General features: G+C 43.9%; 1 protein-coding gene across 1 annotated transcript; it reads right to left on the reverse strand.

Moving 5' to 3' along the window:
• Positions 1–20,513: 20,513 nt before the first annotated feature.
• Positions 20,514–22,093, reverse strand: PRR9 (proline rich 9). The gene is made up of 2 exons (XM_045203850.2): positions 22,074–22,093; positions 20,514–21,611 (listed from the first exon to the last, which is right to left on the reverse strand). Exon 2 carries the CDS (start codon positions 21,589–21,591, stop codon positions 21,253–21,255), a length of 339 nt encoding a protein of 112 aa, XP_045059785.2. The 5' UTR covers positions 21,592–21,611; positions 22,074–22,093; the 3' UTR covers positions 20,514–21,252.
• Between the last annotated feature and the right edge of the window lie 4,172 nt (positions 22,094–26,265).

A 26,265-nucleotide genomic window follows, 5' to 3' on the forward strand; every position in this document is an offset into this window, starting at 1 on the left:
ATACAGTTGTTGCAGCAAACATCCTTGTACATCTAAGTTCTTAAACATTGCCAATTGTTTTCTTAGTGTAAGTTCCTGGAAGAAGGATCCCTGGGTCACAGCATGTACATGATGTTTTATGCACAGGCAAGGACACAGGCTCTGGAGTCAGACCACTCAGGATTGGCACCCGCTGCCGTCTGCCAGCTAGATGGCCTTGGAGGATCTGGCAGGACTATGGTTTCCTTCCTGGTGAACATGGATGATAATTACCTCCTTACTGAGTTGTTTGCTATGAGATGCATATGGCTTTAATACATGGTCAGCCTTAGATCATGGCCTGGTCCACAATGAACACAAAATTCTTGGCTATTATTATTACTATTATTGTTGTTATAGTTGCTATCTTGTTCTCCTGAGTGTCCCAATTTAAACTCCCACAAGCATTGTTTGAGAGCTTTTATTTCCACCCACCTTTGTCAGGATTGGATATTATCATTCCTTATTATTTTGTTGTTTAGCAATCTGATAGGCAAACTTGTTGCTTTAATTTTACTTCTTTGATTTCTAGTGATAAGCATTTTTGATGTCTTTATTGGTATCTATTTATTTATTATTGAATTTCTTGTTTATGATTTTTTCCCTGTTTTGGTGAGGTATGAGATTTCTTACAGATTTCTTTAATATTTTAAAGTCTGTTTTATTTAACTTTGTTTCTATTTGTGGACACAAAAATTATGTTTTTCCTTGTTGTTCTTGCCTGTGCTGTACACTGAAAACCTACCATGAGATGTTACCTAGGTTTTTCCAATTTTTAATTTTTTAATATTTTTTACTTTTACCTTTAGATTTCAAATAAAACTAATTTAGAATTTTAATAGTTAATTTACCCACTTAAAAAAGCATCTATTAATTAATTATTATAGACCAAATTACTGTATATACTCTTGGTTGATTTCTTAATTGTCTCTTCTCCTCCATTAATCCCTATGTCTTTTTCTATGATTGTATTTTAAATTTCTTGTAGCTGTATAAAATACTTTAATATCTATTGGTACAAATCCACTTCCACAATTACTTGGGAAATATTTTCTTGGGTATTGTCATTTAATTATTTGTATAAATAAATTGGAATAATTTTGTTACTTCTAAGAAGAATGCTAATTTTGATTAAAATTTCTTTCATTTTATAAATTAATTTGAGGAGAATTAATATTTTTACTGCTTTTGCACTTTCCTACTTAGACGTGAAAGTTATTTAATCAAGATATTTTAAAGTAAACTTAATCTTAGAATAGTTTTAGATTGACAGAAAAGTTGCAAAATAATACAGTGTTCCTGTGCACCCTGCACCTACTTTTTCCTCTTGTTAACATCTTGCATTATTGTAGTGTATTCATCACAGCTAATGAACCAATGCCAATCTATATTATTCACTAATGTTCATACTTCATTTGGATTTAATTAGTTTCCTCCTAATGTCCTTTTTCTGTCCCAGTGTCCCACCCAGGATACCTTAGATGGACATTAATTAGTTGCCATGTCTCCTTAGGCTTCTCTAGACTGTGACAGTTCTCAGACTTTGCTTGTTTTTGATGACCATTTTGAAAAGTGCTGGTCAGGTATTTTATAGGAACCTTCCTCAGTTTGGGTTTGTCTGATGTTTCTTCACCTTTATTTTCACAAGCTGTGAAACTAGATGGACAAAAAGGAAATCCAGGGAGACTTTTTTTTTTTAAAGAAATGTTTATTTTGGGGACCTTACAAAAGAGGCATTGGGTGACACAAAGCACCCATTCTTCATCAAGAGTGTGTGGTAACATACAGAAATAGGTTCTCATGGGCTGCTTTCATTAAGACCTGTGAAAAATCCCAGGTCAGCACATGAAGTTTTGGTCCAAGGAAGGTCATTTTTTGAAGAGTTAGGTAATACATTTGACTCTTTAGTCTTACACTTGCCTAACTTGTCCCCCAGCTAGAACCTAGCGGAGAAGAGCAATTAGATAGCAACTTCCTCAGATGACCTTTCCAGTGCTTAGGAACAAAGTCAAACTGTCCGGGCTCCATCTCCTCACTAGTGCTGTACTTTGACATCTCTCCGTGGAGTCCTCATCTCAGATGGAGATAATGACAGCCCCTGCCTGCTTGGAGAGCTGTGGTACGGATCACATGAGAGGGCACACTGTTACATGACTGACAATGTTGCCTATGGTTATCATTATTATTCTCTTGGTTGAAACTTCTCATGAGTTCTGGACCTCTAAGGTTAGAAGGTACACTCTCAGGTACACACTTGAAGAATTGGTGAATGTATTTGCACAAGATTTGGAAATCAGATGAATTAGGGAGCAGGCTTGATAATCTGTTATGAAAATTGAGAAATCAAACCAGTACTGAAACCTACATGAAAGGCTGTCTGCCTGTGTAGAGCCAGGCTTTGGGGCCACCTGCAGGTAAGGCTGAGTTTTAGTCTCTAAGAAGCAGCTTAGGCTCTTTAACCCTTACAAAGGTCCTTGGCTGAGTCCCCAGTCTTCTGTTCCACAGGACAGGCAGAAGTATTTTCTTCCTGAAAACAAAGTGTCTCATTACAGAAATCTCTTGTCAAGGCTCCCCTGGACCTGAGATGACTCGCTTCTCTCAGGACCCCTGTTTTGAATTAGTCGTAAAATGATCTCTCATCACCATCCCCATTGCTAACCCCTTCTAGGAGGATGATAAGTTTGCTTCATGGAATTATTGAGTCAACTGAATTTTGGAGAAAATTTGCTAAATATGACTATTTTTAGTAATAATCAATTCCTAATTGATCCGTAGTCTCTGGTAGTAATTAGATTCTAGGAACAAGTCCCTTGAGGCCTTACATTACCCATCTTCTAATTCTGCATGGCCTGAAGGCATAAATTCATTACATCCATAAATGTTGGTACATTGTTAGTGTCATTATGAAGGGCATGCTAAAACACTGCCATATTTACTAACATGTGTAACTAGCCTGCACCTAAAATGTGGCAGTTATATTGAGATTTGATTGCCACTCAACATTAAGGACTGAGCACTTACCTTAAACTTCTTGAGTGCCTGAGCTCATGGCTGGTTTTGACTAGTAGAAACTGAATTATGTTTGTAGTTTTGGGTCCGTGCCTGGGCTTGGACTCACTGTATTGATTCTTTGATGTTCAGAACTTTAAGAGCTGGATAAAAGCTTTGTGGGCACATATTTCAGTACCTACATCTTGTAAACCAGGCCATTGAGAACATAAGTGAATTCCACATAGGCTTTAAGTCCCAGTAATTAGAGGTTAAGTTGAAGCTAGGGTCTTGGGTCCATTTTTTTTTCAAGTCACACAGCTCAACTTAACCACCTAGGCAGAGTTGCTCTCCCTCCTGTAGCCACCTGTTTAAGCTACACATTTTTCTAACATGGTGTTTCTTTAACCAATTTCATTTTTTTTTCTGTTTCTGTTTGTCTCTTCTAGTTGGCTTTGAGCCACTTAGGGCAGTGACTTTGTCTTATTCTTTCCTGAATTCCTCAGGCTCAAATGCCAGGCTTAGAAGTTCCCATTAGATAAATATAGAATGAATGAACAGATGAATGGACACACCATGCCAAGTTCATCAGTAATCTTTGCATTCATATTTAGCTGACACACATTCTTTATACTCAGATTTGTCTCTAGGCTGTAGTGTGGAGCTAGGGATCAGGCTTTCCTCTCTTGGGACCTTGTACCTGGGTGTTCTGGCTGCCCCCACTTTCCGCCACCAATTGTTTCATCTGTGTAAGGGTGATTTTTTTACTCCAGGGTCCTTGCTGACTCCTACCTAGATTCCATCCTTTCACAGACAAGGGGGCTAAATGGGCTTCATGTCTTTGGTTTTTGTGCCAATGCCGGAGCTGGAATGTAGAAGGCAGGCAGGTGCAACTGACAATTTGATTTAATAGGAAGCTGAAACAGACTGATCCTTGTATACTATTTCAGGCCATGGGTGGAATAGTCACTGAGACTCACCTACTTTTGGCTTTAGCAACATCTGGGGCTAATGGGTACCATTGTAGATTTGTCACCTGGTTATTTTAGTAGAGCAATGATAATTATCAGCTGGTTCTCTTTCTTGCTGCCTCACATCCGGCCCCTCCTCACAGCCTGTCAAAAAACACCTTGCACAACTGTCCTCTTTTTACAAATGCACTTGGGGCAACTCTGCGTGAGTCAGTTCTACTGAGTGGTGTCATCAGTCAAGTGGATGTGGCCTTAGGACTGTCATCTGGGGTCTGGAGAGCTGGGGACAAGGGTAGGGACCTGGAGTGTGGTGGCCCTGATGAGGGCTTTACCAGGGATGTGTGAACACAAAACAGGCCCCCATTCCTGGAAGTCTGGCATCATCCCTAGTTCTTGACCCCCACCTTACCTCTGACACCAAAATTCTTTCATTTAAAATTGGGTCAAGGTAAATATAGATGATGGTGTTGGTGGTACAAATATTAAGATGCAATGACATAAGAATTGGGAGGATCAGAATCAACATTTTAACCCCAGCCATCTTGGGTTAGACCTCAGTTAAGTATTCAATATATGAGTGGAAAAACACTTGCCTTATTTGGGACAGGCATCTTTGAAGGTGAATAAAGTTTGTCAAGGTGTTTTTTTTTCCATTTTTTAATAACATATCTTCTTAAAGATCACTGTTTGGAAGGGATGATGGTAAAGGTGCGTGAGATGGGTACTCTCACACTTTGTAGGAACATTAGCATGTAGGGGTCTTCTGAAGCTAGGGGCTTTTCCTTGCCCCTCAAACAGGGAATTGCCTTCAGGCCAAGACTGTGTCTCCCCACTAGCTCTGGAGGCTCCAGAGGGTAGGGTCTCCCTGAGGTTAGTTGAGCCCATCTCCAAACTGGGGGTCCTGATGGTAAGGGGTGGGTCATCAGACCAGATGAGTCTTCCAACACCAGATGAAATCTATGGCCATTCAGGCTTTAGACTAAGGACGCTGTGATGCACAGAAATGGTAGAGGTGCATTACTAAAGAGCAAAACTGTCACTTCCCTCTGTCTCTGTGGCCAGCACAAACTGTGGGTCAGGCGCAGGTAGCAGGCAAAGGGCAAGGGGGCAGACATGGTCCCAGCACCCAGAGCCACCTGCACTGGCTCTGCAGGAGGGCCAGCGGTGTGTATGTACTTTGTATGCATGTGTATGTGTGTTTTATACGTGTGCCTGTGTCTTGGTGTGTGCCCTGGAGGGCATGCATCTGTGTTTATTTATAGTGTGTATATGGCATGTGGCATGAAGGTGGAATCTGCAAACCTCGTACATGTGTGATGCTCTGGAGGGTAAGGAGCAGAGGCGCCCCATTCCAGGAGGACGAAGTGGGGGCAGAGAGGTGGGTTTGGGCTCGGTGAACTCTGCGGTGCAGCTCCACGTGGAGTCTGACTATGGCCTGAAGCATGGTTGCCATTTGGATCCGATTCAGCCTCTGTGGTGTTAAAGGCTCAGGTGGGGCTGCTTTGTACCTGGGGCACAGAGTTCATGTGAGTTCCAGGTCCACCCACAGAAGCCCTATAAATGGGAGCCTGGGCTTCAGTGGTGGCTTCTGCCCTGGTTTCGGGAAGCGGCTGCTCTGTCATGCTCCTGCCTTCTGGTCAGCCCCAGCCTGACACCTGCAGCCAGACATCTTTCAGTAAGGCCCCTTAGGTCCCACGTGGGCTCTGGTTTGGGATTTTCTTTAACCAGCAAACCAGTCCAATTGAATCCCGAGACCCAGTATTGAATGCCACTGTGTGCCAGGCCCCATGCAGACCTTGAGGTGAGGGCAGAGAATGACAGGCCCTGCTCTCTGGGGGCTCCCTGTGGCAGTCCCATGGGAAAGATGGCCATGCTGACAACACATTGCATCCATGGGGTCACCTCCAAGGGATAGTCTGTGTGAATAGGTGCACTGGGGACACAAAAGAGGTGAGCATAGCTCAGGCTGTCCGTAGAAGCTGGGCTGTTGGGACAGGCCCACCGAAGTTGTGACACTCAGGCCAACACATGAAGGTGCTCTCCTGGCAGAGAAGTGGGGAAAAGACCGTTCTCAGCATTCCCAATATATTCTGAGAATCTTTAGAGCTATCTATCAGTCACTGCTTATTGGGCAAGCCTTTATTCCTTCTCTCCTCAAATCCTACACTCCCTGCCCTTACTCGTAGCCTGTGATGTTAGACCTCACCTTGGGCTTCCTTTAGCATATAGAGCTTCAGCTGGGAACTCCCTTGTCTCCCAATCACCAAATCAACCAGTCTGCATGCCTTCTCACCTGCCTTCCTTATCCTTCCTCCTGTTACATGGAGCTGGAGACATTCCCCTCCAATGGAGGTCTGTCCCTGCATATGGGTCCTTCCATTCATACACACTTATTAATGCTTGCTGTGTACCAGCTACTGCTCTGATGGATACAATCATAAACAAGATTAACAAATTCATGCCTTCCTAGAGCTCATATCCTAGTGGGAAAAGTCAGGCAATAAACATGCACAGAAAATATTATTTCAGATAAGTGCTAAGAAGCAAATAAACTCAGTACATAATTGTGGTGATGATGGTGATGGTGATGATGATAATGTGTGTGTAGCTTGGGAGGCCATGGAAAACTTCTTTGAAGAATTAGCATGTGAACTGAGATCTAAATAGTGAGGCAGCCAGACCTATTTTTTTTAAAGTACTCCAGCCCTCTGTTGCTTTCCCCCCTCTCTCTACCCACAGTCTTCTCTCTATTGTATCATTTCTTAGAGTTGCTTATCCTAAGGAAAAAAACAAACAAACAACAACATTTCCTAGACTCCTAGTTTCCCTCCAGCTATCACCCCATTTCTCTGGTCATGCTTGTAGTCAAGCATCTTGAAAGAACAGTCCACACAGACTGACCTTGCCTTGGCCCCTTCCTTCTCTTTCTCAGCCCCTTTGCCCCCATTCTATTCTGGCTTCTGTGCCTCCATGCAGACTGCTCTTGTCAAGGGCACACAATGAAGAGTGACCTTCATTGTGTGTTGATTCACCCATTCTCTTTGCCTTCTTGGATTCCACTCTTCTCTGGTCTCTCCATACCCTGGCTTCATTCACTAGATGTTCCATCAGTGGGCCCCAGGCTCCTCTTCCACTGTCCAGCCTGAGATCCTGCAGTGTCTCTGCTTAGATGGGCTGCTTCTATTCTTCTTGGGTGATCTCTGCCATTCCCATGTGTAAGAACCTCCTATGTGTTGATTACTCTCAAGTTTATATATCTGGCCCCAATATCACTGAGCTCTGGATTTATATATCCAAATATATTCTAGTCTTCAGTCTCTTTGTAAATGTTCCACTAGTCACAAACCTGGAGATATTTCTGCATTTTTACCTCTCCTCCACTCCACATTGAACTCACATGTTAATTTTTCCCACAAAACACTTCAGATTCATCCTCTTATGTCTCCACTGTTGCCATTTGTCATATTTACCCATAACTACACAGCAACACATCTTTTCTTGCTTAATCTAGTGTCCATCCTTTATCCACTTTGCACATGGAATCATCTTTTAAAACCTTGAATCAAATCATGTGTTTTCTCTGCTTAAAACTTTTCAGGGTATTCCCATTGTACTTTGAATAAAACCATAACATTATATATATGTTCGTGGTCTGGTGGGATACATGGTCAGAGAGGTGCATGTTTATTCACATATACAAGCATATACATGAGCAGGTACATATTTACCTTGGCCTGATGTCCCCAGACCAATGATAACCTTATTGTTAGGGGTCTGGGACCCAGCAGTGTCTTGCAGAGTCAGTTGCGAGGATAGAGCTTCACCTGTAATTGGTGTTCAGAAATATTTGTTAAATGATAGATTAATGAAGGAAACTTATTCAGTACCTAACTGAGCTCTACCGAATGGAAGAAGATTATAAGTGTTAGCATCAATTTTGCAGGTAATATGGAGGAAATCTATTTTAAGTATAATAGAGATTCTGGAGCCAGATGCCTGATTTGAATCAGCTCAGCTTTCTCAATGATCTGTGAGACCATGAGTAAGTTACTTAACTTCTTTGAGCCTTAGTTGCTTGTCTATAAAATAGTGATAATAAGATGACCTACTTCTTTTGGTTATTAAAAAAAATTACAATGGTTACTATACATAAGATACTTAGAAAATATCTACCACGTACTAATTGCCATTACTGTTGTTATTACTTCTACTCTACCTGGTGCAGGAAGACTCCACAACATTCCTGGCAGGTAGTTTTACAATTCTTGTGATGGGGAATGCTCTCCTTGAAATCTTGAGCTACCTCTAACAAAATTCCAAATTATTTATTGTAGGATTGGCCTCCTTCATTAGCATGTAACTATGTTAATAGTGACATGTTAATGTAATTAAAGCATGATTCTGGGACTCAATTACAATGTGTGTGGGGGATTCTCCCACACTTACAACAAGCAATTCTCAGACAGCAACTGGGTGTCCTAACAACTCGGTTCTGCCACTATCTACTTGGAGATAGCATCAGATGGCACAGGTAAGGGTTCAGTCCCACAAGTTTGCCTCTACCTTCCCACACACATTTCAAATGCTAGTCTCTAGTTCAGGGTGTTATCAATACCTTTGACGAACTGGCTATAAATCAGAGGTTCCACAACTCGCTATTTGGGTTTGATTAATTGCTACAGTGGCTCACAGAACTCAGATAAACATTTTGCTTACTAAATTTACCAGTTTATTATGAAAAGATATACGGTAACTCAGGAACATCCAGATGGAAAGAGATGCATAGGGCAAGGTATGCGGAAAGAGTGCGGAGCTTCCATGCCCTCTTCAAGCACACCATTCTCCCCCAGTCTCCATCTGTTCAACCCAGGAGCACTCTGAACCCTATTGTTCTGGGTTTTTATGGAGGTCTCATTACTTAGGCATGAGTGATTAAATCACTGGCCTTTGGTGATTGATTCAACCTATAGCTCCTCTTTCCTCCCTGGAGGTCAAGGGGTGGGACTGAAAGTTTGAACCCTCTAATCATGTGGTTGGTTGCCCTGGCAACCTGCCCCATACTTAGGTGTGGTGGAAAAGTACATTATTAACATAACAAAAGACACATTTGTGGCTTTAATCACTTAGGAAGTTCCAAGGGTTTTAAGAGCTCTGTGCTCTTAGGACAAAGACCAAATACATGCTTCTTATTATTGTTACAGAACAGACCTGGGGGGTGGGGTGGTGGTGAACTGTATACTATTACCCAATGGACCCTTCCCCCCTTCTGCTCCAGGGTTCCCCTTTCTCCCCGTACCATGTTTGCCTTGCTCGCCTCCAGGTAAAGATGTCTCTCGATGCCAGAGATTGGTGAAAGGAAAGGAATTATTTATTCAAAGAGTTATACAGACTTAGAGTAATGACTTAAAATGTCTTCATTAAAATACTAAAGTCCTTTAGAATACCCACAAATGTACACAGTCCTTCCTTCTCCCTCTGCCCAGTCCGGGGTACCATATCTCAGGAAAAGAAGTAGAAGTCCATGGCTCAGGTAGCCCCTCAGTGCCTGGCACCAACAGCTGTGTCGCTGCCGTGATCTCCAGTTAATCCAAAACCATGTGGCACCTTCTGATAGCCTACCAGCAAGAGTCCTTTCACCCCTTTTCTTCCCAGCAAGGTCTCTCCTGCTTCCTAAGCCACGTGGCAAAAGGGAGCGCCCCAAAGCCGTGTGGTCCCGACTCTTGCCAAAGCCACACAGTTCCCCCTTACCCCAAAGTCGTGTGGGCCCCAACCTTCCTTCTTTTCTCTCTCATGCAGGTACTGTAACCAGAGGGAGTCGCCTCTCAGTTCCCTCATGGGTTGAAGTCACTCCCATCTCCCTGGCTCAAAGCATGGCCACAGCTATTTAACATATCCATGAAACCAGTTAAAAGATATAGATACGTTAAATGACCATGCCTGAGGTTAGTTGTAAAACTGTTGCTATGCAAAACAGCTCTCAATGGCCCTGCTCCATGTATCCCATCCCTCAGTTCAGACTTGTGGGGGTGAGGACATCCTATGTTTTTAATATTTCCTGGACACCCTGAGTTCTGGACCCCATTACAAATCCCTATTTGGGGCCCCTCTGGCTGCACCCTGTATCATTACTAGTCACAATATCACAGAATAATCTTAACAATCTCCCATAATGTAACTGAACAAAACAGAGGATTGGCTGCCTGTTGCCACAAAAATCAAACTCATGAGGCAGATGCTGGTGTAAAAGGAAAGAGGTTTTATTCAGGTGCTGCGCAATTTGGGAGAATGATTGGCTCCCATCTCAAAGCTCATGTCCTCTTTCTGTCACAGAAAAAGCCCAACCATCCTTAGCAAAACCAAGACAAAAGCCAGTGTCCAGAGTTCCTGTTCCACTTTAAAGTCCAGTCCTTTGGAGCCCATAGGGAGCTGCTAAGCAGTCTTAGTCCCCATCCAGGTAGCTTAGCTTTTTCTAGCTGCTATTCGTTTTAGGCTCCCTCCTGGAGCCTGTGTGTGGAGCCTGCATGGCCATGGCCATGGCCATGGAGATGCTAGGACCACAAGATAGTGTACTTCTGGGAGAGAGCACAGGAATACACTGGTGAGTGCATCATCAGGTGGGCAAGAGAGCAAGAGACTCCTTGCTGGAAGCCATGGGATCTGTGGCTGATAAGGTCACGTGGCCCAAGGAGAGAATAGGCAAATGCACTGTGCGAGTGGAGGTCATGAGCCAGTGAACCTCTGTGTTCCCCTGGGATTATATTTGGGTATGGGATGGATCAGGTGCTTTCTCAAAATGACCAATCAACTTCCCAAACTTTCATGTGCTTCAGGTGGGTCCACCTCCCAACCAATCCCTTCTTTCCCCAGGCTAGACTGACAGGCCTCTTTGTTTAGCCCCTCTCCCTGTGCCATTTTGACTTCTATGGCACCTACATATACCTTCCTGATCTCACCCCTAATCTGGCATGGGGGTTGATGTGGGGGGAAGGGCTTTTTTCTCTATCCAATTATATTGCTAGCTTTTCTCACTTAGGCCCTGTCCATTAATATTTCTAGCTTTCTGTGCACTCAGTGTAAGAACCTACACCTGCCACCATCTTGACCAATTGTGGAGACCCCCTGGAGCTCCGACAGCTCCAGAGTGTCTCCCCCAGTAACAATAGTTTACCGGTTACACAGTGCTTTCACAAATATCTCATTTGCTTCTGAGGATAGCCATCTTTCAGAAGTATGGGTGGCTGATCATTATTTCAATTTTATAGATGCAGAAACTAAGGCTGGGAGATTTGTCCAAGATTATGCTGCCACTAAGTAACTCAGGACTCCATTACAAAAATAATCTCCAGAGGAGGCTGCTTGTTTGCTGGGTGTGTGGCACCATCCATTGGGATCAGGAAAAAATATTTGAGCTTTTTTCTATATTTATTATTAATATTTAAAGTCTATATTTTATCTTTAAAAGTGTCTACATTTTTTTTTTTTCTAACTAATATGATGTCAGTGTAACCACAGAACAAACTCGAAATGGTCTTACCCTGTTTAACAAGATATTGAGTTGCTTTTCAGAGACAATAGACCAAAACCTCATGTTACACAGCTGAAGAATGCCCAGAGGAGAGAACTTAGACCTCCAGCTGCACCCAGTACCAAAGTCCACCACTCACCAAATGATACCAAAGGACTGGGACATAAATGGAACTTAATCACCAGAACACTTTCAGAAGTGAAGGGTCTGTTGTCCTGGATGACCAGTTCTGATGCTGCTGTGGACAAAAAAGGGGCCACATGCTAAACCTGATAAGCTCAGGGGAGGCCTGCATGGTGGCCTTTACAGACTCAGAGACCAGGTAACCACACGGGGTGGTCTGAAATGAAAACTTCCTAACTAAAAGTGAGTTATGGTGGGTAGTCATGTCGTAAGCCAGTATCTTCCCTGAAAAAGGTCAATTTTTACTTTAACAGAGCCTGTCTATTGTCTTTTTGCATCTATGATAAAACTAGTCCAAACTTCCATTAACTTTGGCTAGTCATTTGGCTTCCTCTTGCATAATTTCAGTGATGGTGAGCTCACTACTAAATGAGCAACCCTTTCCATTGCTGGGCATTTTATTCCTGATATGGAAAGAAATCTGCCTTCCTATACCCAGAACTCATTGATCCATGCTCTTCCCTCTGGGACCACAGTAGAAAGGTCTGAAACGAGCCATCATGTGCCCCTGTCTTTCAGTCACAGCTCACATGACAAAGTGCCTGGAGGCCTGCCTCCTCCTTATGCGTACATCATTTGACTGGTCTAAAAGCTGGGCAGAGTCCACCTTCAAATGTAGTGTCCAGACTCCAGTGGCTCCTGACCTGAAGAGTTCTTTTGCAGTGCTGATCTTTATGCTCACACCACCCTGATCCCCACATGGCTGGCTCCTTCCCATCATTAATGTTTCTCCTTAGCTGTCACCTGCTCAGATAGGTTTTTCCAGACTACCTGACTAAAGCGCACCTCTACCCACCAGACATTGTCATCACCCTGCTTTATTTTCCACATTTACTCATTTATGCATTTACTTAGTTGCACTTGTCTGTCTACTCTGTACTTGTAAGCTATGGAAAGCAGGCACTCTATGTATTTAGTTCACCACTCTATCTCCAGTGCTTGAAATGGTGCTTGGAACATACAAGGCTCTCAGTAACTTTTTAAAAGGAAAGACTAGAAATGGTAGAGTCTAGATTTGAATCCCAGGAGTTCCTGAATCTGTGTCCTGAACCACCATCCATGCTCCCCTGCCTCCAATACTTATTTAACTCTGTCTTGCATGTTTAGCCTTCCTCCCAATCTCTGTGCCAGCATCTAGAATCCACAGGGCCCCAGTAAGTGCAACCATTTCTGACTCAGGCCAGGCTGGGTGTGGCCCACAGAAGGCCCAGTGCCTCTGTGGCCAGTAGATGGTGCTGTTGGGAAGAGAAAAGGGGTCCCCAGGGTTTTTAAAGGAGGGTGGGTTGGTTTTGAGACTGGTTGGGGAGTGGGGGAGATGGGGAGCTTGAGGTTAGATGGCCCTGCTGGTCTGCTCATTTCTTCTTCCAGCCATCTCCAGGTGTGAGACAGGTGTCTGGAGGAGAGAAGGAAGAGCAGGAGTGAGTGAGTCCAGACCTGTTGCCTATCAGCCTAGGGTGTTCTGAGGCTAATGATTACAGGAGACTATTCTGCATGGTGTGGGCCCAGTTCCCACTTGGAAAGGCCAGTGGAAAGCGAGGTCTGGCACACAGGACCCATGCCCATGGATAGGTTCTTCTGTGGGGAATCAGGCCTGCATTTTACCTAGGCCGCTTTGAGACTTGCTTTTTGCTAAAACTCCCTCACCCTGAATTGAGGTAGCAAACTTTTACTGCATATATTTAAAGTAACTTCCTAAAATCTATGCTAAACCTTCCAAGGATGAGTGTAACCAGTTCAACCACTTTTCCCTTTGCATTTGCAAAAATCCTTCCTTTTTGATGTAATTAGCAACATCCTCTCCTTTGTTTTCTGTGAAAGGTAACCACCTAAAGCAAACCTGTGCATAGTAAATGAGGACCATCCTCAAAGTAATGTGCCCAGAAAAGCAATAAAAGCCAGTCAAGGCAAGGGTTGCACGCTCTCCCCTTGAGAGAGTGGCTGTGCCATCCCTTTTCCTCCACAGGACTTGATAGTCCATGTGAATTTGTCTTGTCTCAGCCATAACACCACGGACACTGCAGGCCGGTGTCCGCATCAAATGATGGCAGTGGAGATGGAGTTGGGGGACACGGAGATATCCTCCACTATACTCTTTGGTCCACAACCTCCCAGTTCATGCTTATACAGGGCTAGCCTTGGCACTTGCCTATTGATCTACTGACCCACACCCAACACACACACACACACACACACAAAATGGGGCTGTGGAGGGGAGCAGGCAGTGGTCACTAAGACCTCTGAGCTCGTAGTTTCCCAAAAAGTTCTGCCTCTTCCATGTTTGGGCTACAGATTTCTTCAGCATGAGAGTCTCATCTGCTTTCCCCCTGTGCTCCTACAGCACCAAGCATCATGTCTATACATGTAGACACTCAATTAGAATGACCAACTCATCTTTGGTTTGCCTGGGACAATCCCAATTTTAGCATCAAAAGTCAGTGCTGCATCTTGGAAACTCCCTTAGTCTCAGGGAAACCAGGATAGTTGCTCACCCTCTCAATAAAAGAAGCCTCTGCCTCAGAGGGCATGCATGTTGGCCAGTGCTGAGAATGTTTAAGACTTAATGCAGTGAGCCGAGTAAAAACAGGCAAAGAACCCAGCAAGGAACGAGGGTTGTCATCTGGGGCTCTCATGTTGACAGGAGACACAGGTCATTCACACACAGGGCAACGACAAGGGTGACACAGATTCCTAGTGCCCAGTGCAGCATTTTGGAGCTGAAATGTTCCAAAATGCTGCAGAGGTCTGCAGAGGTCTTCCTGTATTCTTAGGAAATGGGCTTGACATCATAGAAGGCTTCCCAGAGAAGGTGAGTTTGAAATCCATGGGTTGGCAGACACAAGCAGGGGAAGAATCCTGAGTTGGAGACAGGCAGATGCAGGTGGAAAGGAGGCTACAATAAATTGTCAGGTATCCATGCACATGGAACAGATAAACCACTCTGGCCCAGGAGAGAAAGGAGGTCCAGAAGGCAAAGGCACAAGGAACAAAGAGAAAAAAGGTGTGCTAGTCCCCAACTGGGAAGGTTGGGGTTGGAAGGCATGAGGAATTCCTATAAGGTGCCATTCAGAGTTGAAATGTTTGGGCCTAAAAAGCATATTAAAACTCTCATATTTGGCAAGCCACTGCCCATGACTTCTCTGTTCTTCTCTTTCTCTTTAACCTCAGGCTGTGGTCTGTACTCTGCTGGTCCCTTAGAGTTTGGGTCTCCCAGGAATGTTCTAGAGGCCAGAGTAATTTCCTCTGTCTCTTGACCTAAGGGTCAGGTCTACTGAATCTCCCTGGCCTATTAGGCTCCCCTCCCCCTGGGTCCCAGTTCTGCCTGGGAGAGTTACATGAGCGACCTGAGTCTCTGTGTTGGAGACGTTGGAAGGGAGCTTAGAGCTCACACTGTTCTTTGCCCCCTAGTTATATACCTCTAGTTCATGGGAACATGACATGCCCAAAGCAGCTCCTGTCACCAGCAAACAGATCTTATAATAAGAAAGTTCCTAAATTGAACCCAAATTCATAACTTCTGTCCATTGGTCCCAACCAACTCTGTCCTTTGGAACCTCACAGAAATCCAATCTGTCCATCACAAAAGCCCTTTAAATATTTGAGGACAGCTATCCTGCCGCCTTGGGTATTTTCTTCTCTGGACTAAGTAGATTTCAACAGTTTCTAATATGAAAGTCTTCAGGTCACAGTTCTACCACAGACTCCCACCCACCAGGTCTCTAGAGCTTGGTACAGTGCCTTGTGTGTAGTGGGTTCTCCTGAATTTACTGAATGAATGGGTGAATTCACCATTCTCCTTAGAACTACTGTCAGTTTGCATCTTTTCCTCTTGGCACACGGAGTCCAGAAGTCCATTCTTGTCACATATTAAGTTAACTGTGTCAACACTGAAATCAAATCAAGTTAGAGAAAAATTAAAAAGTTATTGTGCATATAAAAAAAAAAAACAGTTCACAAAACTGGAAGACTTCAAGCTGAAAGTGACCAGAAGCTCAGAAAGTGAGGGTTATAGTTTGGTTTAATAAAGCATGACAAGAAGAAAGAAAACTTCAGGCCAATATCGCTGATGAACATAGACGCTAAAGTTCTCAACAAAATATTGGCAAACCGCATCCAGCAATACATTAAAAAGATCATACACCATGACCAAGTGGGATTCATCCCAAGGATGCAAGGATGGTACAATATTCGCAAATCAATAAACATAATACATCACATCAACAACAGCAAAGACAAAAATCACATGATCATATCAATAGATGCAGAAAAGCATTTGATAAGATACAGCACCCATTTCTGATAAAAACACTCAGCAAAGTGGGAATAGAGGGAGCATTTCTCAGCATAATAAAGGCCATATATGAGAGACCTACCTCCAACATCATACTCAATGGACAAAAACTTAGAGCTTTCCCACTAAGATCAGGAACAAGATGAGAATGCCCTCTCTCACCACTCCTATTCAACATAGTATTGGAAGTCCTAGCCATAGCAATCAGACAAGAAAAAACAATAAAAGGCATCCAAATTGGAAAGGAGGAAATGAAACTCTCACTGTTTGCAGATGACATGATAGTGTACATGGAAAATCCTATAGACTCCACCAAAAAACTACTCGACCTAATAAATGAATTTGGCAAAACAGCTGGATACAAAGTCAATACTCAGAAATCAAAGGCATTCCTGTATACCAACAACGAAACTGCAGAAACAGAAATCAGGAAAAAAATCCCATTTGATATAGCAACAAGAAAAATAAAGTACCTAGGAATAAACCTAACCAAGGAGGTAAAAGACCTGTACTCAGAAAACTACACAACACTGAAGAAAGAAATTAAGGAAGACACAAACAAATGGAAGCATGTACCATGCTCATGGATTGGAAGAATTAACATCATCAAAATGGCCATACTACCCAAAGCAATTTATAGATTCAGTGCAATCCCTATTAGAGTACCCATGACATATTTCACAGATATAGAACGAACATTTCAGAAATTTATATGGAACCATAAACGACCCCGAATAGCTGCAGCAATTTTGAGAAAGAAGAACAAAGCAGGAGGGATCACAATACCTGGTATCAAACTGTATTACAAGGCCACTGTAATCAAAACAGCCTGGTACTGGCATAAAAACAGGCACATAGACCAATGGAATAGAACAGAGAGCCCAGAAATAAACTCAAGTCTTTACGGTCAATTAATATTTGACAAAGGAGGCAGGAGCATAAAATGGAGCAAAAACAGCCTCTTCAACAAATGGTGTTGGGAGATCTGGACAGCTACGTGCAAAAAAATGAAACTCGATCACCAACTTATGCCATACACAAAAATAAACTCAAGATGGATAAAAGACTTAAATATAAGTCGTAACATCATAGAAGTCCTAGAGGAAAACATTGGCAGGAAAATCTCAGACATTCCATGCAGCAACATCCTCACAGACACATCCCCTAAAGCAAGGGACATAAAGGAAAGAATAAACAAATGGGACCTCATCAAAATAAAGAGCTTCTGCATGGCTAAAGAAAACAGCACCAAATTACAAAGAGAACCAACAATATGGGAAAACATATTTGCCAATGATACCTCAGACAAGGGCCTGATCTCCAAAATATATAAAGAACTCACACGACTCCACTCCAGGAAGACAAACAACCCAATTAAAAAATGGGCAAAGGACTTGAACAGACACTTCTCCAAGGAAGACATACAGAGGGCACAGAGACATGAAAAGATGCTCAGCATCACTAGCCATCAGAGAGATGCAAATTAAAACCACAATGAGGTACCATCTCACACCAGTCAGAGTGGCCAACATAAACAAATCCACAAACAAATGTTGGAGAGGATGAGGAGAAAAGGGAACCCTAGTGCACTGTTGGTGGGAATGCAGACTGGTGAGGCCACTGTGGAAAACAGTATGTAATTTCCTCAGAAAACTAAAAATGGAACTGCCCTTTGACCCAGCAATTCCGCTGCTGGAATTATACCCTAAGAACCCTGAAACACCAATCCAAAAGAACCTGTGCACCCCAATGTTCATAGCAGCACAATTTACAATAGCCAAGTACTGGAAGCAACCTAAGTGCCCATCAGCAAACGAGTGGATCCAAAAACTATGGTATATTTACACAATGGAATTCTATGCAGCAGAGAGAAAGAAGGAGCTTATACCCTTTGCAACAGCATGGATGGAACTGGAGAGCATTATGCTGAGTGAAATAGGCCAGACGGTGAGGGACAAATACCATATGATCTCACCTTTAACGGGAACATAATAAATAGAAAAAAAATAAAAAGAAAGGAAACAAAATATGACCAGAGACATTGAAGTTAAGAACAATCTAACAATGGACAGAGGGGAGTGGGGAGGGGACAGAGCAGAGGGGATTATAGGAACTACTATAAAGGACACATGGACAAAATCAAGGGGGAGGGTGGAGGTTGGGGAGGGAGGGGGGTTTGTCTGGGATGGGGTGGAGGGATGGGGAGAAAAGGCACACAACTGCAATTGAATAACAATAAAAAATTAAAATTAAAAAAAAATAAAACATGACAAGAAGTACGTTAATCTCTGTCATGAATAGCTACCAGAAGCCTACATTTCTCTTCAGGTAGCACTGCTACATAAGCTTCATTTGTGGCTGATTGGCTAGGAAGCTATGAAGTCATGCTGAACCAAGGAAATCTTATTTCACTTATAGTGAGAGCCAACATTTTGGGGGAAATCAGGATAGTTCTAAGTTTCAGTTATGTGGCTATGGGTGTTTGGTCTAGTGGTATATTCAAATTATGGCCTCCATTTTTGTTTTTTTCTTTAACAGTTGTCAAGTAGAACTTCTAAATTCTGGTATTCTTTTTGGCAATGCCAGTCCCCCACATTCTGAAAGGTTTCAGCACAGATACACACAGCTGGGGGAGTCTGCCTGCTGAGTGCTTGGTCCTAGCTGTCACCATAGCTAAATCTGTGTCGTTAGGGCCCTGGTCCCTGTAGCAGCAGTGCGGGCAGGGCTGGGTCAGAGCTGTGTAAGCACAAGGAAGGTGTGGCAGTTCCCAGGACAGAGTTTGAAGAAGGCCTGCTGGCTCCTTGATGTCTGTTTCTCTATCTGTAATCTGCAGGTTTGCCTCCTTTCCATCTGCTGAGGCCTCCCCTCTAATCATGGGCTGTCCTTTCTCTGATGTGGCTGAACACCATGCTCATCAGACCTGTACTTCCTCTCAGCATCTGAGTGTCTTACTTTGGACTTCAATCTGTGAATGTCTTTAGGGCTGGAGAGCAAAGACATTTCTTGGGCTTGAGCCAGGAGGGAGATGTGTCCGTGAGCCTCCCTCAGCCAGGTCAGAAGTTGCATTGCTAGGAAAGATCTCTGGGGTCCCTTTTGCAGGCTGGTGCCCTGGGGTGCAGCTGGCTCATGCCAAAGAGGGAAGATTCCAACCAGGCAGGGAGGCAAGAGAACTATGGTTTAGACCCCTGGGTATGTTCAGGGACTTGAGATGTATAGGAGATTTTGGAAAGGTTTGGCGTGGCGTGCGGAAAGAAACTGTTTATCTCTGTGCACCTGCACTGCTTGCCTGGTTCACCGCTGTCTCTCCAGCACATGGAACAGCGGCGCCTATCATTAGGTAGGTGACCAGTGAGCCCTTGTGAGGTGGTGAATGAATGAATGAGAAGAAGATAGGTTTTGGTAATCTTTTCTATGTGCCACAGACACTTCCTCATGCAAATTAGAGCTCTGTGCTGGAGTCCAGAGGGACTCAGTTAGAATCCTGACTTCACCACTTACTGGCTTTGTGAGGCTAGACAGGTTCCTTAAAGGGGCAATATATCAGCCACCTGAGGCTGCTGTCAGGGTTTCCTCCAAAAGTGCACAGAACTTAGGGGCTGGCACTTGCCACTCGCAGACTTCGCAGACTCAAGGGAGTGCCTAAAGCCTCTGTGGTTCCGCCTGAAATCTGCCCCCAAGTCATCCTCTGGTTCTCTCGCTTTAGAAAATCTCTAAGAGAGACTAGGGAAGTTCCAATGCTGGGTGGCCCTCAGGTTAGCCATACAGCCCTTCACCAGGGCACACCCCTATGGGCTGAGTAGGAAGGGGGATCCAGGGGAACAAATGGGAGCCCCTTTACCCCTCAGAAGGCTGGCCCTTGACGTAAACCTTCGGGCCCAATGCACAGCTGAGGAAGCCGCTGTTGTGTCTTTCCTGTAAGTCTTGCTCCTCTCCAGCCGTTTCATGGAACCCCAGAGCCACTAGGTTTGTGCTTCCTCCACAGTGGAGGGGCAACAGCGTGGAGGGAGGTGAACCAGGCTGCCTGGCTTTTCTGAAATCTGGTCAGATGGGAGGCAGATAATTTTGGTTCCCTAGTCTATGTTCATCTCAGAGGTACTTCTGACAGAGATGCTATGTTTGGAGGTGTCATGGATTGACTGGGGACCCCTTCTTCTATACACTCCCCTCTGCTCCATTTTGGCCCTTTCCTCTGGAAAGGAAGGATCAGAAAAAAAAAATGTGCTGTATTGGAAAATATTCTGGACCTGAATTTTTGAGTGTAAGCAGGTCCCAGGTCCTGCTGGATTTTCTCACTGTAAAGTGTGCGCATAAGTGAGCCTCTAGGTTGTAGGTGGGGGAGGGGTGGTCCAGGTGCCCCTAAAGGCGGCCTCTTTCAACATTGCTGTGAGGTCTGCTTTTTATTCTCACTCAAGATTCTCAAAAAAAAGGGGGGGGGGGGAGGGAAGGGAGAACATATCATCACAGGGACAGCAGGTGATTGGGTGGTGGGGAGGAAGGAGAAAAGAGCACATGAGTCATATATCAGCTTAGGATCAGCTTTATTCTGTATTTCACCTTCACCAGGGATAAGAAGGCAAAGCGGCTGGAGACCAGACCAGCCTACATCACAAGATGCATATCACACCAGTAAAGAATGTATGTGATGGGAAAATGAGGGCCCAAAGCAGACCAGCCATGAAGCACAAAGATTAACCAGGACCCCAAATGCCCCATCTCATCTTTCCTTATTGGCTGTTTGAATTCAATCATTTAAATACATTTGTTTTATTTTTTAAAGCACAGTCAACATTACAGCATCAAATTATTTGCTGTCCTTTTTTAGAATGCAGAGAAAAAATTGCCCAATTTTTGATTTTGTAATACCACCAAACCTCTTCTCCACATCCTGGATGGTGATGGTCAAGTACAGAGTCCACCAAATTCAGCTTGTTTTGAGGCTCCAGTGAGAGGCTGACACTCTGAAAAATGAATGCAGGCATCCTTGGCTGTTACACACTCAGGGCTGGGTGAATTTGTGCCCCAGGGCAGCTGAACTAGGCTTCTGAGCTCTTCTACTAAACTACAGAAAGACACCCAAAAACTTATTTACTGAGGTTGATGAAATACAGAGAGAACTGTCCTTAGAGACACAGACCAGGTCCTGGAATACTGAGAAAGCCAGGAGGCAAGAACAGGTGTACACAGAGGTACCCACAGGAGAAGGTCACCATAGCAGAGGCTGGGGTTGGGTCTTCATCCATTGGCCATCTTCTTGATCCTAGATGGCATTATGAAAGCAGCTACTTTCCCTTGCCAGGGGGTAAGCACTTCTCCTGGACTTTATGTGGGCAAACCTCCACACATTTTGTCTGGATAGTCTCCTGGCATGGCTCCACACACTGAGGTGGGCATTGGTCTTGGCATGGAGGTGGGCATGGATCTTGGCATTGCTGTGGGCAGTTTTCTAGGTTTAACTCTTGGCATTGAGGAAGACACACCTCCTGAGCTTGCATTGGGCACTTTTCTTGGCATGGGGGGTGGCACACCTCCTCAGCCTTTGCCTGGCACTGCTCTTGGGTCTTTTGAAGACACGGAGGAGGCACACATGGCTGCTTGCACTGCTGCTCATTAAAGGACATCTTAGGGTGATTTGCAGAACCTAGAACAGACACAAAAATTGAAATTGTTTGCATTAACAGTACCAGGCTGGGGATGATGGTGAAGGATTAACAGAAGGGGATGGAGAATGAGTTATTGTTTACCACAAGAACCCATTTTTCTGCTGCTGTTTTATCCCGTTCTCTCTTCTGTCTCTACTTCAGCTCCCTTTGATGCCCATCTTCTAGGTAGGAATATTCTCACTGCTCTTGTCTGGGTATCCATAGCCCTTTCCTACCCTAAATCCTCATCTTACCATGAGTCTTTCCCCGCTCTTCTATTTGACTAATCTTTTTTGCAAATCAGGTGTAAGAGACTAGATAGAATACACAGGATTGAGAGGCCCAAGAAATGGCAAAGCACTTCAAAAATCCATAGAAAGTACTGACTAGTAGAGGAAGAGAACAGTAGCCTCCCAGAGACACAGTAGCTGGGGACAGAGGGCACAGGTGCCCCCACTTACCTGGTCTTCAGCAAGACTCAAAGAATGTGGATTGCAGAGTCCAGCCAGGTAGGGACTTTTATATAGAGCTTGGTCCAGCCTTCCACAGGCATGACTGGCCACGTGAGCTGAGATCCTAATTATGGAGTTACCGTAATGAGCTTCTTCTGAACCTGCCCATAGTTTGAGTCACTGCTTGGGATGCCTGTTAATCAGCCTCCATTTTGGCCTCTGGGTCCTCAGCAGACCTCAGCAGGGAGGGGCTCTTCTCAGATCTCTCATTAGAAGCAGCAGCAAAAGAATGTTCATAAAACGTTATCTCAGTCTGTTAAACTAGGATTGGGTTCGCTGTCTGCCCAACGAACTGGTTCAGGATGTGGTGAGAGATAGGATCCAGCTTGCTCATCTCGTCTTCACTAATGGGAAGACTTTATGCCTAAGGCCTGGGATCTGTCTGGGTCAAGGGCACTTATGGCCTCTTTCAGAACAAATGTGTCTTCACTGAACCTGGAAAGTCATACTCCTAGACCCAAGGAAGATAGACTATCCTGTGGTTCCAGGCTTACAAAGGACTCACAGCCTCCTGGAGAGAGTGATTTTCTTGCACAGAGGTCTTGAGGGAAATTGGAGTCCTTTGCTACTGTTGGGTTGTGAAGTAAGGTGAAGGAGAAGAGAGAGGAGGGAGAAGGCAGGTAATCTTCATCTCCACCTTAGTTTATGATATTTCTAACAGTGGAGTTACAGAGTTTTTATAGTGACTTAGAAAACAGGATGGAACAAGGTTGGGCTGTCTCCTTGCCTTCTGGAAAACCTTTTCTTAGAACTTGGGTCAATAAAAACCAGGGAGATGAAAGGAAAAGTTTCAGAGCAAACACACCCAGTTTTCTCTACTGCTAAGTCTCTGTTTGGGCTATCACTTCTATTTGTTTGCCCTCCCTCTTTGTGCCTGTTGATATTTTAAGCATTCATCAAGGTTCTACTCAAGTCTACAACCTTCCAACAGTTTGTCTTGGTTACTCTAAACCAGAAATGACTCCTCCTCTTTCTGAACTCTTGTAGTATCTCTTTTTTGTGTTATTTATATGACATTTACTATTGTTATTAGGAATTCTAGTTATTTATGTCCAAGATCTTATTATTACTCTGGGTTGTAAGTTCTGAGAGGGTAGAGGCTGTGCCATAGATATAGAAAATAGAAGACAAATTATTATTGATGGAATAACTGCATTAATTTAAGGAATGAGGAAGGTGACTGCAGGAGACAACTGGGAGTAGAGCAGGATCTCATGTAACAGAAAATGGGAAACGATTCATTATGAGAGAAGTCCTTAGACCACAAAGTGGTGGCCTTGAGCTTGTCTGCTACAGTTGACCAAATTCCAGGGACTTTAAAGATGACTATGGCCCCCTTAACTCGAAGAGGTATGTTTAGGTCATTTCCTAAGAGAGGTATTTGACTACAATCAGAAATTGCTTCAAAGGTTTATACAGTTTTGGGATACTTGATTTCTAAAAAGTTTTTAAAAGGTTAGTTGAAGGAGACCAAGTGACCTTTTGTCCTTTAGGACTGGCACACAGAGAGTTGATATAGCACCAGCGTGAGCCCTCCCTGTCCTGGTAAGAAAAGGATGCTTGGGTAGGGAGAGGTCAGAAGTTGACCCAGGGGAGTCCCTCTGGTGCTCCTGTGAGGGACATGATTTTCTGGAGGCTGCAGTAGGAGTGGGGCTATATGGTATGAAAGAAATTTGGAACACCCACCCACAGGGGAATCTGAAGAGATAAAATTATTTGGATCTGGAAATAGGTGTAGAATGTGGGACTCTCCTCCTTTTCCTTCTCCTCCTCTTTTTTTTTTTTTAAATTTCCTCCTTCCTCTTCATCTCTTCCATTTTTTTTTCTGTGAAATGTTGTCTATGAGAAAAAGCAATCTTCCAGAGCCCTAGAAAGCAAGAAATTCTACATCACTAGGTTTATTCATTTATTATTTCAATCATTCATGGCCCTGCTTTCAAGGGGTTTACAGTCTCATTGAAAAGATAGGCAGAGGTAAACCCTCACACCCTAGATCAAAGCCCCTTCATTAGTCGTGGGTGGAAGGTCCTTATAAACTCCTGCAGGAGATGTCTGGGCTGTGTTTTACTGGACAGTAGGAATTACCTAGGCAAGGAGGGTGGGCAAGGGTTTCCTACCCCCCTTTCCTGGGTTGAGAGGAGAGGAGTCTGAGGCTGATTCAGGAAAGTGGTGTGTGAGAGATTGGAAAAGGAGACCTGATTGGTTGAGATTTTTAGTTTTTGGTGAGATGTATGAGATGACATTGCTCATGCCACATGCATTTCAATGTCTTTGGTTGAGCCTAAGGAGAAAAAGACCAAATAGGGATGTGCAGAACAATGGAGACACCAGGTCATGTTCTCATGGAGGAGGATGAACAGGGTTAAGAAGATCCCAGAGTTCAGCTGTTCACAGAGAACTCTGCCTGACATTGAGCTGATTACACTGGAGTGGGCCCAGTGTAATCACAAAAGTCCTTCAACATGGAAAGGGGCACAGAAGAGTCAGTGTCAGGGTCATGTGATATGAGAAAGCCTTGACCAGCCATTGCTGGTTTTGAAGGTGGAAGGAGACCCCAAACCAGGTATGTGCATGATTTCTAGAAGCTGGAAAAGGCAAGGAAACAGATTTTCCCCTAGAACATCCAGAAAGAATGACAGCTCTGTTGGCATTTTTATTTTATCCCAGAGAGACCTATGTCAGACTTCTGATGTCCATAACTATAAGACAATAAATTTTTATTGTTTTAAGTCATTAAAGTTTGTTACTGCAGAGTAGAACATTAATACACTTCCAATGTCTAAAGGTCTTGGAAACTTTGGAGGAAGGAAGTGTCATAGAAAGTAAAATCCCAGATTAGCGCACTTTCATTTAAGTATATACTTCCTTATCATGTCAGCTCCTTAGTCAAAGACTAGCCTTTGGTAACACATGGAAAAAGAACTAGACTCAGGATCCCACTGACCTATTTACACGTAGAGTATGTGCAATATTGGGTAAGTTTCTTAGTCTCTCAGAGCCTCAATTTCCTCTTGTTGAGAAGGAATAACACTATTTCACAGATTTCTTGTGAGGAATAAATTAGAGAACATATATGCACCAACACTTAGGGCCATCAAGCTGCTTATAGAATGTAGCATAACTGAACCTGTTCAGGACTCACCACATTCGTGAAGCCTTCCTGATTTCTCCCAGTTCTTCTTGTTCCATCTTCTTTACTCCATCCCCCCTACTGCCCACCAGCACTCAGTCTCTGATTTAAACTTTTCTACTCACTGTGATGCAGTAGACAATATACTGCACACAGGCCCAGGAGACCTGGCTCTATCCCTAAAAAGATGTGTGACCTCAGGTAAGTCCCTGACCCTCTTTGGCCTTATTTTTAATCATTTTTTAAGATAGAAAAGTTAGATTAGGAAACAGTCGGGTCCATTCCAGTTTTGACATTCTGTGATACCATATATATGACCATGAATGATTAGCCAGGGTATCTACATAACTTTGTAAGTGTGTAGATGGCATGTGTGGGGAGCCCTTCCTCCTTTATTAGGTTATAATCCACCCACTAGAAGACACATCTTCTGTCTTCTGTGTGGGGTGGTGGCCCAGAAGAGTGGTAGAATGACCTTAGGTGACCTAAGTTTTCCTAGGTACAGAGTGGGAATATTTGGGGTCTGAGCCCTCAGAAATCAACCATAGTGGCCCAGTATCTGGGGCTGTGGCTTGGACAGCTATGGGGAGATTGTCTCACCCCACATTGTAAGGTAAGGTAACTAACTAGTTTCTCTAACCATCCCCAGCCCTCCAGCAAGATTGGGGATAATCTGATTTAATGTCACCTGAGAGTTAAGATTTTAGATTTCTGCAACTGTCATTATTGAGAGCCAAGGTGTAATTACACAGGGTCAGTAGAAGAGAGTCAGCTTTGTTCAAGACATTGCTTTCCCCCCCCAATTCCCATCAAATAACTATCTACTTTGTTCAGATCATAAAAGTTCCCAGACTCCTCTGATTCACTCGGCTGGCCATGTCTGCATATTATAGGGTAAGGGCTCCGATAAAGCTGAATGGTGCAGAATGTGGTTCATCTCGTTTCTTGGGGAGCAGGTGCCTCTATAGAGCTTACTGAGCTTGTGGATTCCTGGGGGAGAGTCCACCACTC

Source organism: Desmodus rotundus, chromosome 12 (assembly GCF_022682495.2).
Source record: "Desmodus rotundus isolate HL8 chromosome 12, HLdesRot8A.1, whole genome shotgun sequence".
Lineage (NCBI taxonomy): Eukaryota > Metazoa > Chordata > Mammalia > Chiroptera > Phyllostomidae > Desmodus > Desmodus rotundus.